General features: G+C 39.1%; 1 protein-coding gene across 1 annotated transcript; it reads right to left on the bottom strand.

The window, feature by feature from the left end:
* Positions 1–4,119: 4,119 nt before the first annotated feature.
* LOC117526023 (homeobox protein Nkx-2.3-like) lies at positions 4,120–7,968 on the bottom strand. Its single transcript, XM_034188013.1, has 2 exons — positions 7,360–7,968; positions 4,120–5,011 (listed from the first exon to the last, which is right to left on the bottom strand). Exons 1-2 carry the CDS (start codon positions 7,742–7,744, stop codon positions 4,368–4,370), a joined length of 1,029 nt encoding a protein of 342 aa, XP_034043904.1. The 5' UTR covers positions 7,745–7,968; the 3' UTR covers positions 4,120–4,367.
* Positions 7,969–14,653: the final 6,685 nt, after the last annotated feature.

Here is a 14,653-nt window from a genome sequence, read left to right as displayed (position 1 = left end):
GTTCATAAGTGACCCCGCAAAAGATTGGAATATATTTGCCACACGGATCAGCTGATCCTTGCACGATTCTTAGAGACTTCTTAAATGCATCAGACAAATTGATGTTTGCAAACCCTCTGTGGTCCTTACTGGATAGTTTCAAGCTCATGGACCAATTCAAACTCTCATCCCACCCGTTTGAGCCCTCAATTGTAACTCATATGTTTGTCTGTCTCATGTAAAATTCTCTGTCAGAGTTGGATTGAGGTAATAAAATGTCTCATTTCCTGAACACTGGAAAACTGGCTTTGACCACAACATCTAACAAACAGGTGCTGTGGTCTTTTTTTTTTAAATAATACAGTAATTAAAAAAAAACAACAAAATGCATTTGCATTTTTTGATGATGAAATAAAATATGGAGAAATGTCCAAAAACAAAAGTTGAAACTAATCAGTGACACACTTTGCACTGTGTATATACAGAGCGTGATGAGTTGATGACTGCTGTGTGTTTCGGCAGCTAAAAACATCAGGTGACTCACACTGAGACATGGGTTTACAGGCATCCTTTTAACAGCTCTGTTGACTATTAAAGGGCCTCTAAACCTAAATCCGGCTTCTGACAATATGAGAACTTTAAGTGGTTCACGTGTCTGCACAAGAAATTCGATTGTGGAGATTGTAGTAATATAGTATACTGCACTGCTAATGTATGTAATGCTATGTATACAGGGGTGCACATAACTGGTACTCATGGTGCTTGTGCCTGCTAAAATAAATGATGCACAGCAGAAAACACAAGGGAAGCACTCCATAAGAGGCAATGACAGATTGTAGGAAAAGTGTTTCCCCTCTGCTGTGCATCAATGATGTTTCATACACACAAGTACCATGAGTACCAGTTATGTGCACCCCTGTGTGTGTATACAGTATATATGTATATAAGAACAAGAAAGATCTTTATTAATCCTGAAGGAAATTGTTTTGCCAGAGTGTCTAAACAGTAAAGCATTGCTTTTTTTGTTGATGCAAAATGAGTGAAGACACTTGCACAAGATGACAGTATTGCACATAGTTCTGAGTAACTGAAAAACATATACGTATATATAAAACCAAAATGGAAAGGTCACAAAGTTAAGTGTAACTGCTAAAAATTACACCCCCCACCCCCCACTTTTTAATCTATAATGTTCTGTGAGTGAACAAAGTACTTCCAAATATGTAGGTTTTTTTTTTGTTGTTGTTGTTTTTTGTTTTTTAAGCGCTGAGGTCATTGTCTGTGACCATATCTTAAATGTAAAGCTGAAGGTATCAAAGTCTCTTAGAAGTGTAACATTTGAACTCCCTTATTTTATGTATGTGTCCTACACTGATAATTATTTTTAAAAATAAGACTTTATTGAATTTATTGACGCTCAGTGCTCCTGTAGAAGTTCATAATAGTGTAACTGTCGTAGTTGATCCACCCTAACTGTTAATATAAATTATGATTATACATTTTCACCTCAAACCAACATAAGCCACTAGCAATACGTATAAAAGTCTGGATTTACATATTAATATGTACATCAGTTGCACAAATAATTTTCTTGTTTTTAATTATGAAACATAAAAAATGTTTGTTGCACATATTTAGAGCATGTTTCCTGTTTTCAGTGTACTAATAGTTATTAAAACTCTTGTAGTTAAAACATATTAACGTTTGCAGCTTTTAAAACTTAATGCAAAAAGGGATTTTTTTTTCCTAATGTCTCTAAACAACAATACAACAAATAATAATGACAATAAAATTCTCACAATCTAAAACACTTATATACACTCTCACCTCTTTCTCGTGAAATAGTGCATGGATGGATGGAATTTTACAAGGAAAAGACCCGTTTTTCCAGACATGCAGCATGTTTGCGGTTATGGAGTTTTTAGATTGTTATTATTAAGTGATAGTTGCTGATGCGTAACAGGATGAATAAATATCATGTTTGGACCCTTATCAAGCTAATAAATTCTTTCCTGACTACAGAATGACTTTTGTTGTTGTTGTTCTAAAGTGCTAAACAGTAAATGTTTGCTTTGCGGCTGTTCAGCTGCCAGACGCCGCAGTGTCTGCGGCTGTGTTTGCGTCGTGCGTCCCGGCAGCACCTCGGGGCGCAGAAAGTGTGTGTGTGTGTGTGTGTGTGTGTGTGTGTGTGTGTGTGTGTGTGTGTGTGTGTGTGTGTGTGTGTGTGTGTGTGTGTGTGTGTGTGTGTGTGTGTGTGTGTGTGTAATCCTCATTAGTGACCAGGGACCCTGTTTGGTTCCAAACAGGTTCACGGCTCAGAGTCCGACAGTCTGACTGCGCGGAGGAGACACTCTGATCACTGACGATAATGTCAGCAACCCCCCCCCCCCCCCCCAACCCCCCGCTTCTGAAGAAATTTAAAGACAAAAACTTTTTTTTTAAGAAAAAAGTCCAATTCACCAAATTTCAAACTACAAATAACATTTACTCTGAATGCCAGAAAATAAAATTTGCTTCATCTTTAGAAAATTTGCAAGCAGACAAGAAGTCAAAGAAAATTAAATGTACACATTTTTATGTTTTAACTGTTGGAGAAAACTACACGTTTTGATAAACTCAATTTATTTTTAAATGTTACATCTAGCTTTTCAAAATAATGTAAATATACAAGTTTATTATTCTCTCCAATTCCCGCCGAGGAAAAACAAAATAAACGATGAAAATTTCCCCCCAGTGGATAATTTGGGCTCCTGTCTGCGCTCCTTGGATGTGGATGATGTGATTTGTACATGAATGAGTTTGGGAAACGACAATTCTCAGGCTGGAGACGCAATTACGCACAGGAGGAAAAAACCAATTCATGAGGTCTTTTGCAAAAGAGAGAGAAAACAGAACTTTAATGTCACTCCCTTTATGACTTATTCAGACAAATAGTTTCTGCTCTGCAAGCTTAAAAAAAAATCCTTGCCGTTCCTGAAAAATGACGCAGTAACATTTTAATGTTGATGATTCGTGCGTAATTAACGGCGCCAATTAGACAGTGTGCGACCTTCCCCCTTAAACGCTTTATTCCCACGCTGCTGTCTCCTAAAGTATCATCTCGGGTCGCATTTTTCAAATCATTTGCCCTTTTACTTTCTCGACTGTTAGCAGCCGGACGTCCTGAAACACAGTTTTCCCCAAAAGCCTTGACATGACTTAAAATTCCTCAGGCGAAGACTTAAGACTGCACGCGATAATCTCGGATTTTCTCCTGTGATATTTGTTGATCTTATTTCTAAATAGTGATGGTAGGATTACTTTTGGTTCTGGGATTAGAAGGTGTACCTGTGAGAAAATACATCAGTCTGTGCGTAAAAACATCCAAAAATGAAATAGCCCAGGGAGCAGGACTCTTCCCTCCGTTTTGGGTAAATGGTGAAACTTGTAGCAATAATACCCCCTTCTTTCACATAAACGCCTCCCCTCTGCCATCACCTCCAGCCCCGCTGCCCTGAAGCCTCACGGCTGGAGATCAGGGAGAGCCATTCTGCGCGAACAAAAACGGCCTCCTGAAGGGGAACAAAAGTGAGCACATTTTTCCTGCGTGTCCCCTTCACGGCGCTGCCTGTCGCTCAAATGGGAATATTAGGATGTCAATCTCCCGGCCCCCGCGCGCTTTTGTCTTTGCTGAGTGCCGGGTTCTGCCTACCACACACCTTTTGTCCCGCAATCCAATAAGCGCTATTATTCCCGCTCCCTGCCCGGCTGCAGCTCGCTCTTCGAGGGTATTTTAGGTGCTTAATCGCGTCCTTTTTAAGGAGAATAACTTCCTCCTTTCACGTAGCCTGGCACACGGACAAAGAGTTCCTCAAGCACCTCTCTCTCCTTTTAGTATGTTCGTGCGCAAAATGTGCCAAAGCGCATGTAATTCACTTGTGGCGGAAAGTGACTCCGCAAAAAGAAATAATGTTATAACTTCTGTAATTGTTGTGTTTTAAGAGTGCTCTCTCGTACAAAAGTTAAAAAAAAAACCGCACCTTGTTCCATTTGTTGGATTTTATTTGGATAAATGTGAAATAGACTAAACAATTCTGTTGAACCAAAAAACATTTTAAAGCAAAACATTCTCAAAAATGAAAAACAAACAATAAAAACGAATGTTTGTTTTTACGAAATAAGGGAAAATGCGCAAACTCCCCTCCGTACATCTCCATCAGCGCCACTAATCGCTGGGGGAGAAAAATACATCTCCTAACGAAGCTGTGGCGTTTCAAACGGTCTTTACGCACAGTAATTCCCGCTTAATTGCACTTGGCTGAGCGCCAAATATAAGTGACATGTCCAAACTCACAATACTGACGCGTTCTTGAGCCAAAACGAAGCTCCGTGCTGAAGTTGTGCTGAGGCTACCAGGCCCGGATCCCCTGCAGGGACCCCTGGCAGGATGTGACCGCTGTCCCTTGGTGTGCTTGGGGCTGCGCAGAGCCGCCAAGGCCGCTGACGTTCCCCAAGTTCATGTTCATGAAGGCGTTGGGGGTTCCGGCCGCGGGCAGGGCGGGGATGGTGCTGTAGGTGCAGCTGTAGTTGGTGTTGTAAGCGGGGCTGTTGTAGGTGTACGCCGGATATCCGTTATAACTGTACGGGTTGGATCCGTACGGAGTGGCGGCAGCGGCGTAGCTTTGCGCCCCGCTCAGACACGGCTTCCCGTCGCGCACCAGCACAGGCACGGCGACGCGCCGCGGCGGCGGAGGGTGGTGCTGCCCCGCCGCCTCCAGAGACTTGTCCTGCCGCTGCCGCTTGCACTTGTAGCGCCGGTTCTGGAACCAGATCTTGACCTGGTTGGAGGTGAGTTTGAGTGTGGTCGCCAGGTGCTCCCGCTCCGGCGCCGACAGGTAGCGCTGCTGCTTGAAGCGCCGCTCCAGCTCGAACACCTGCGCCTGCGAGAAGAGCACCCTGGGTCTGCGCCGGCTCCGCTGCTTCTGCGCCGGCCGCTCCGCGTCCAGCTGCGCGCCCTCCGCCGCCTCCTCCCGGGACACCAGTACGCAGCTCTCTGGGCAAGAAAGTCACATCACAGCGGACCCAAATCACCAAATATTTAATTAATTAAATAACACTTGGTGCATTTACAAACCGCAAATATTTAAGATGTAACTAGAAGTCTGAACAGTCCTGGATTCTACATCGGAATCAATAATTCATTTACTTCTACTTAAATTTCGTCACAGTGAAAATATGTCTAAATAATCCAGACTCCACATCCGGGTCATGTTCAACATCAAAACTTAAAGACTTCTTTCTAAAATGGATCATTCCAAAAATTCCCTTCATCTGGCTCAAGATTTCTGTCTCTTTTGAAGAATTGATCAATACATATAAAACCGACTTTCTTTATAAAACAAAGACTTTACAATCCATAGATCCTGATCAATAACACTGATTTCCACTTCTTAAGATTAATCACGTAGAGGTCAGCGGATGACCTTAGTGAAATTAAAAAGTGAACATTTCTCTGTTTCGATTATAAAGAACTTCTGAATCCTGATCAACATCAAATTGTCATTTAATCGATTCTTTCTTTTGATAAGATCGATTATGTCGCTGTTTGGTGATTGGATGTGAACTGATCAAAAAGTCACATTTTGCTATAAATGATCTAGAATCTGTATCCAGATCAACACCAAAATTTAATTAATTCTTCTCGTTGTTATCAACTATTCCATTAAATTCTGTGATCACTTTATAAAATTGATCAATATGTTGAGAGAAAAAAAAAAAAAAAAAAAAAAAATATATATATATATATATATATATATATATATATATATATATATATATATATATATATATATATATATATATATATATATATATATATACACACACCTCATTCGGTGTGTCAAATAAAACGAATGATCCAGAATCGATATGATCACGGAACGCGTTCTTCTGCGTAAAATTCAGATCCGTTCACATTACTGTCTGAACGAGACACTGATCTTGAATCAGATCAAAGACCAGAAAAAAACAAACAAACAAACAAACAGAAAGTGAACAGGTAAAAACTTGGGCTAAAATTAAATTTTGGTGAGTGAGCTGTGTGTGTGTGTGTGTGTGTGTGTGTGTGTGTGTGTGTGTGTGTGTGTGTGTGTGTGTGTGTGTGTGTGTGTGTGTGTGTGTGTGTGTGTGTGTGTGTGTGTGTGTGTGTGTATAGGAGCCTCCTCCTTCGTGTCATTTCTTTTACAGCCTCTTTAAACTAATTGCGGGTTTATGATCCACACATCATAGTGCGCATAAACAGGCGCGCAGCTGAAGCACTAGAAAGTGTTTGACATCTGCAGACTTTACTGGATCCGTCTCAGTCTCAGCTCTTTATTGTCTGGAACAGCTGCAGGAATCGGATTCATCTTGGACACGATCTGGAAAATATCCAGAAAACCGGCTGCATTTCTCATTTATTTGACGATAATTAAACATTTTAATATGTGCCTTTGTGCGCTCATGGCACCGACAGGAAACGCTTAATCCTGAAATGACACTAAACTATATTAATTAGTTGGTTGTTCAACAAAAAACAGCCGATTAATAAATTAAAATAATTTTGAGGAAATAATTCCACGTGACTTGCATCAAAAATAATTTTATTTTATTTTTTATTTATTTGCTTTAACTTGGTTTAATGTGCCATCGTGTTTTACACTGGCTGAAACCGGTATTTCTGAGTACATTTCACAATAATATAATAAGTGGTTAGAATAAAAACAGTCTGATTTTAAACAACATTAACTGTTTTCAAAGTGATTCTTAACTGGATTAAATCGTCTTCTTTCACCAAACATCCAAACTGGTTTTAACATTAATGTTGTTACACAGAACATATACTGATTTCTATTTCATTAAAACTGGATTAAATCGATATCTGATTTTGTTTTCTGGCCCCAACGTTAAAATGTTTTGAACGGAATTTAACGTGTGCAAGTCTATATTTATTTAATTTTAAACATGGAGTTTAGACCAGATTAGAGCACGTTAAAACCACTTTTGATACGACACCTTAATCCAGAAATGATCAGAGAACTGGATCAAAAATTTTCCTAATGTGAGAAAATATCGTCTATGGATGTATATTTTATTTTTTATATATTTATTTGACCGAGGTTTATTGGATTCTGAGACTCTGAACCTTTTTTCCTGTTTTCTGAGATTTTTAAAGAGTAATGGAGTCGAGTTTGTGTTGTTTTCGAAGGTGTGATTTTTTTTTTCCCCCTCCTTTACTCTGTTAGTTTTTTGACTTGTAAAACTAAACTCGTTCTTTTGGCTGAACGTTTTAGAAACTAAATATTTAAATAATAACCTGGCAGGATTTTGAATGATTTCTGAGTTTTTGACTCCTTCACTCACTGGGCTCCTGCTCCTCCAGATCCACGGCCTCCATCTTGGTTCCGTGCAGCGTGGAGTGCGCGTACATGTCCGGCGACAGGCTGGTCTCCGCGCGCTCTTCCTCCCGCACCGCCAGCGCGCTGAGGTAGGCCAAGTTGTCCTCTCCGTCCGAGAACGACGGGCTGTCCCGTGCCGCCGCGAGCATGCACGACGGCGGGGTTTGGAAGTGCTGCGGCGTGGAGCCTAAGTACTGCTGGGCCCGGTGCTGCAGCTCCCCGGAGTGCTGCTGCTCCAGCTTCAGGATATCCTTGACCGAAAACGGCGTGGAGGTGAGCGGACTCTGCAGCATCATGTCATGCACCTCCGGCGCTGCAGCATCGAGGAAATGAAGTCCGCCGAGTAACATGCACCCTGTCCTGTGGGCCAAACCTTTCAAATAATCGATCTTACCAGCCTCTTCTTTGATGATGCTGGGTGCGTTAAGCCTTTGGAATCCCTCATCGCTCTAAATCGCACGAAATGGTCTGTATTAAATCCCGGGTTTGTCCGTACAGGTCTCCCGTTGGCTTTGTAAATGGAGTTTGGATCACGGCGCAGGAGCGCCTCTGCCTGCTGTGATGTCAAGGAGGAGGGGTGTGCGTGAAATGGAAAGTCCAAGTCGTTTTGGAGAGAGAGAGAGAGAGAGAGAGAGAGAGAGAGGAGGGAAGGTGGGCTACGCGTGACGTTTATTTGGGGGGCTTTAAAAGCGCAGCGCTGCGCTTTTTACGCACAGGCCTTTACGCACAGCCGCGCTGCACAACCCGCGCTTGGCGTTGCAACATACAAGGCAAAAAAAAAAAAAAAAAAACTTTTCACACTGGGTTATTTTTATGTTTTTTTTTTAAGTTTCGCTGCAGCTTTCATCGGCGCCTTGGGGTCCCTGCGTATTTTACGCACGTACGGTGTTTACTGCGCGCACCTCGGAGACGAACACGACGCGGCAGTAAACGGTATAAAGTTAAGGTCAGCAGCCACGAAAAGGGGGCCTTATCGGAGAGTTAAAGAATGTTTGGTTTATTTATTTTTAGTACAGTTTTTTCTTTCACAGTTTCATTTCGGCCCATCTCCGCTTGCAGGCTCTTGGCTGATTCCCACGCTGCAAAACAAACCGATACCTGCGCGCTTTTGTCTTTAATGGCTTTTGTTGAAGGCAGACTGCAAATGAAGGAGGTGGAGGCTGCAGGTAAACCTGCCTCGCCCTGTCCTGCTGTCAGCAGAGATTTGTTCTGATTTATTTATGGCTCCACTCTCGATCCCACAGGTTAAAGTGAAATCACTTATTTCCAATTTGGCGTGGGATGGGTGGGGGTATTTAATTACACATTAGAACCTAAATTTAGCACTGCAGTCTTCAATAAGTTTTCCCCATCAGACTGCTGAACTCTTAATGAAACCATGCTGCTCGTGTTTGCCTTCGAGTTGATTTTTTTCCCACAACTCCACAGCTCACTTTATTATTGCACCTTGAACACTAAATGACAGTAGAGTATCTAAGTCGGTAAATTCAATTCAATTCAATCAATTTTTTTATATAGCGCCAAATCACAACAAACAGTTGCCCCAAGGCGCTTTATATTGTAAGGCAAGGCCATACAATAATTATGTAAAGCCCCAACGGTCAAAACGACCCCCTGTGAGCAAGCACTTGGCTACAGTGGGAAGGAAAAACTCCCTTTTAACAGGAAGAAACCTCCAGCAGAACCAGGCTCAGGGAGGGGCAGTCTTCTGCTGGGACTGGTTGGGGCTGAGGGAGAGAACCAGGAAAAAGACATGCTGTGGAGGGGAGCAGAGATCAACCACTAATGATTAAATGCAGAGTGGTGCATACAGAGCAAAAAGAGAAAGAAACACTCAGTGCATCATGGGAACCCCCCAGCAGTCTACGTCTATAGCAGCATAACTAAGGGATGGTTCAGGGTCACCTGATCCAGCCCTAACTATAAGCTTTAGCAAAAAGGAAAGTTTTAAGCCTAATCTTAAAAGTAGAGAGGGTGTCTGTCTCCCTGATCTGAATTGGGAGCTGGTTCCACAGGAGAGGAGCCTGAAAGCTGAAGGCTCTGCCTCCCATTCTACTCTTACAAACCCTAGGAACTACAAGTAAGCCTGCAGTCTGAGAGCGAAGCGCTCTATTGGGGTGATATGGTACTACGAGGTCCCTAAGATAAGATGATTATTCAAAATCTTATAAGTAAGAAGAAGAATTTTAAATTCTATTCTAGAATTAACAGGAAGCCAATGAAGAGAGGCCAATATGGGTGAGATATGCTCTCTCCTTCTAGTCCCCGTCAGTACTCTAGCTGCAGCATTTTGAATTAACTGAAGGCTTTTTAGGGAACTTTTAGGACAACCTGATAATAATGAATTACAATAGTCCAGCCTAGAGGAAATAAACACATGAATTAGTTTTTCAGCATCACTCTGAGACAAGACCTTTCTGATTTTAGAGATATTGCGTAAATGCAAAAAAGCAGTCCTACATATTTGTTTAATATGCGCTTTGAATGACATATCCTGATCAAAAATGACTGCAAGATTTCTCACAGTATTACTAGAGGTCAGGGTAATGCCATCCAGAGTAAGGATCTGGTTAGACACCATGTTTCTAAGATTTGTGGGGCCAAGTACAATAACTTCAGTTTTATCTGAGTTTAAAAGCAGGAAATTAGAGGTCATCCATGTCTTTATGTCTGTAAGACAATCCTGCAGTTTAGCTAATTGGTGTGTGTTCTCTGGCTTCATGGATAGATAAAGCTGGGTATCATCTGTGTAACAATGAAAATTTAAGCAATACCGTCTAATAATACTGCCTAAGGGAAGCATGTATAAAGTGAATAAAATTGGTCCTAGCACAGAACCTTGTGGAACTCCATAATTAACTTTAGTCTGTGAAGAAGATTCCCCATTTACATGAACAAATTGTAATCTATTAGACAAATATGATTCAAACCACCGCAGCGCAGTGCCTTTAATACCTATGGCATGCTCTAATCTCTGTAATAAAATTTTATGGTCAACAGTATCAAAAGCAGCACTGAGGTCTAACAGAACAAGCACAGAGATGAGTCCACTGTCCTTAGGCCATAAGAAGATCATTTGTAACCTTCACTAATGCTGTTTCTGTACTATGATGAATTCTAAAACCTGACTGAAACTCTTCAAATAGACCATTCCTCTGCAGATGATCAGTTAGCTGTTTTACAACTACCCTTTCAAGAATTTTTGAGAGAAAAGGAAGGTTGGAGATTGGCCTATAATTAGCTAAGATAGCTGGGTCAAGTGATGGCTTTTTAAGTAATGGTTTAATTACTGCCACCTTAAAAGCCTGTGGTACATAGCCAACTAACAAAGATAGATTGATCATATTTAAGATCGAAGCATTAAATAATGGTAGGGCTTCCTTGAGCAGCCTGGTAGGAATGGGGTCTAATAAACATGTTGATGGTTTGGATGAAGTAACTAATGAAAATAACTCAGACAGAACAATCGGAGAGAAAGAGTCTAACCAAATACCGGCATCACTGAAAGCAGCCAAAGATAACGATACGTCTTTGGGATGGTTATGAGTAATTTTTTCTCTAATAGTTAAAATTTTGTTAGCAAAGAAAGTCATGAAGTCATTACTAGTTAAAGTTAATGGAATACTCAGCTCAATAGAGCTCTGACTCTTTGTCAGCCTGGCTACAGTGCTGAAAAGAAACCTGGGGTTGTTCTTATTTTCTTCAATTAGTGATGAGTAGAAAGAAATAATAAATACAATATCAAACAACTGATGACAGGATGAGTTACTGGGAAACGTTTCATCATTAATTTCATCCTTACAGCACTTAAATCTGGAATTGACTTCTGTTGATTAAACTGATATTTAGGCTGTGAAATGATATTTAAAAATAAAAGCTACATTTACACGGTGCATTTTACACCTGCATATTAGTACTTTGTTTTTTTTTCCTTTTTATAATAAGAGCTGTATTAAATAGTCGATAAACTATAAAAAATTCCAACCGTTTAAGTAATCGATATTATTAGTTGAAATAACTTATCAAAAATGACATCACTTGTTTAATTTTGAATGTGACTGTTTATTTTTTATCTGCAGAAAAATGATTTAAATCTGTTGTGCAGATAATAGTCTGGTTTTAAATTGGTTCCAAAAGTGTTCTAGACTCATGTCATCCAGATCTCATGTGGAGTTCATTTGCAACATTTACATTTTGATAGTAATTTTAAAAGGCCTTAAACTTTTTGAATCAGGTTACTTTTGAAGTCATGTGATTTTTACTACAGACTCATTTGCATTTAAATAGGTCCCGACTGTTTTTTTGTTGTTTTTTTTTTTTTTCTCAGTGACTCTTTAGTGTCCTTTTAGCCATGTAAAACATGAAGGAATGAAATGAAGTCAGGTTTCTGCGGCCATAATGATCACAATTAATAGAATAAATAATTAATAAATAGAACATGAATTTAATAAAATGAACAGTGCCAGCCCCCCCGCCCAAACAGGCATGAATTTAATAAATATGATAAAAGAAACTCCTAAAATTACCAGAGCCCCAATAAAATCATGTAAGAGAGTGATACAAAATAATATAAAAGCTAAAAGCAACAAAAGTGTGTGTGTGTGTGTGTATATATATATATAAATTTGTTAAAAAGGAGAAAAAAAACGGGAGTGGGTGGGGGGGGGGGGGAGCAACACTTGGTGCATCTTTAAACTGTTAATAAATGGAACTGTCACACGGGTCCTGGACAGGAAACTTAGACCTCACACATTCTGGTCACGTGCAATGTACAGGGTGTCCCAAAAAAGTGCCACTAAAATAAGACCATGGATGGAAAATCTACACCCTTTTGGATACTGATATCTGTCATACGTCATCTTGAAGCATGTCTCAGGGAATCTTTTCTCTGGTGTTAATTTCTAATTTCACCTCAGTTTGAAAGAGTTTTGGTATTCACAAGATGTGCACCCTGCACTCTGGTTCGGCCGGATCTCCCTTTGTTAACACTGTGAACAGTTCTATCAGTTTGAAACTTCTTCACAGTCCTGATTTTTGTGGCACTTTCTTTGGGACACCCTGTACTGAAGTCAGGTTTCCTTTTTCAGTGCATCTTGCACCTCCTGCAGGAAACCAGGTGACATGAGGGCATGTCTTTGGCCTTTTCCACCCACTGGGGTCCTCAACATTGAGGCACCTGGATGTTGAATCCTGCCCAGAGAAATAAACCACATGGACATGGTGTCCTAAGATGTTCTCCTCTTTTGAGTCTCCACAAGTAGCCCTTCATATGACACAGTCACAACAGTACAGAGACGTACAGTCCACACCTCTGGAAACTGGTGACCAGAGGTCTCAAAGTGATTTATTAGAATTTTTAATTTCTTGGAAGCATAATCAGTCCTGGCTCCTGGACTCTTCTTGGACACATGGAAAAGATATCCACAGCTGCATCTTTCATTTATTTGAGAATAATTAAATGTTGTGTGTGACTTGGTTGATACAATTAATCAGTTGGTAGTTTTATTATAAAATTAATTATTTTGATGATAAATTAAAATGTTTAAATGATCTATGAAGAAATAATGCCACACTGACTTATTCCAACATCAAAAATTAGTTTATTTTTATTCTTTTATTTGATAAATTGCTTATTTTTATTTTAAGTTATAATACTCTACACCAAGGATAACCTGGCTTAATCTTAATTCACATTTTGGTTTAAATCCATAACTGAATTGGTGTAAAATTACTTCATTATCTTAGAGAAATTTAGTTTGGAAAAAAAAACATAAAATAAGACAAATGAGTTCTGTTGTTTAAAAAAAAAATCTCTTTAAACTGGTTATAGCAAGATTTTCTGCATCAAACATTTTAAAACTGGATTCAGCCCCCCCCCCATCAAACATACAAAATAGGCACTAAAAATCTGTTTTGACTGCAGGATATACTGGGTTAAATAGATTAAATTTTAATTTAAACAACTTTCTGATTTTACAGACCCAATACTGATGACAAGCTAATGTGGTAATCTGATGACTAGGAATCAGTTTGGAAAAAGTTCAGGTAAAATGTGATAAATGGTCTTTATCTGCTTAAATTACAAATCCGGTTTCAAACTGTTCTTCAGAATTATTAGAATCTTGACATGAATTTTAAATCAGATGTTAATACTTTTTTCATCTTAAACAGGTAAACTGTTTAAAACTTTGTAAATATGATAAACGGAAAGTTTTGAGGAATTAATGAGCTGTTTGGAGAAAAAAACAATTATGTTATTAAATTTGGAAATTGTGACAGGATTCTATTTTTTTTTTTTATCTTGAACATTATAGTTACTGTATTTTCTGGAGTATATCTCTTATTTTTATTTATTTTAGAAAAATCATGCTTTTGCTATTATTATTATTATTATTATTATTATTATTATTAATAACTGTTTATACAAGACTTTCACAGGAATCAAAGCACTAGACAAAATCTTGTCTCTTTGACTGCTCCCTTGTTTTTACTCGGGGTCACCACAGCAGATTTGCATGTTGATTTGGCAGAAGTTTTACACCAGATGCCCTTCCGAACACAACTCCACATTACACAGAGAAATGTGACAGGGGTGGGGTTTGAACCAGGAACATGTCCACACTGAACCAAGTGCGGTAACCACTTGGCCACCACCCCTACCCAAAGCACTAAACAAAATAAACCCCAATAATTAAAGAATAAAAGCCAATAATAAGAGGTACACCACAGTAAACTGCACAACAGTCACAAATTAATGGGCTGATGATACAGATAAAAGGTGTGACTTAAATGTGACTTTGTGTGTGTGTGTGTGTGTGTGTGTGTATGTATATATTATGTATGCATGTTTTTTCCTCTTCAAGAGAGGCCTTTGTAATAAGTAATAAAGTAATCAATTAAAAAAAAACCAAAAGCTTGATTTTTAAAAATGCTTTAACCACTTGAAGTTTACTTTCTTCAGAATTGCATCCATTTAAGATTTATACTTTTTTTTTTTTATTAAAAGCTTTCAGGCATATTTTCTCCAAACACTTCATGTTTCACAGATTCAAAAACATCATAAAACAACACATCTTACTTTAAACTGAACCCTGGGCTAAAAATGAGACATTGAATTAAAACTTTTTTTTTTTTGTCATTAAACTTGAATGTAATACTGAAGAAAGGTGAAGATTTTATTTTATTTTTTAAACTTTGTCTGTTTAAAGCAGATTTAAATTAGAATCTTTGCTGAAACAGTGACTTTATTTGGGTTTGAG

The sequence above is a fragment of the Thalassophryne amazonica genome, chromosome 15, assembly GCF_902500255.1.
Source record: "Thalassophryne amazonica chromosome 15, fThaAma1.1, whole genome shotgun sequence".
Lineage (NCBI taxonomy): Eukaryota > Metazoa > Chordata > Actinopteri > Batrachoidiformes > Batrachoididae > Thalassophryne > Thalassophryne amazonica.
The sequence above is the reverse complement of the archived record's forward strand: the minus strand, read 5'-3'. Positions and strand labels throughout refer to the sequence as shown.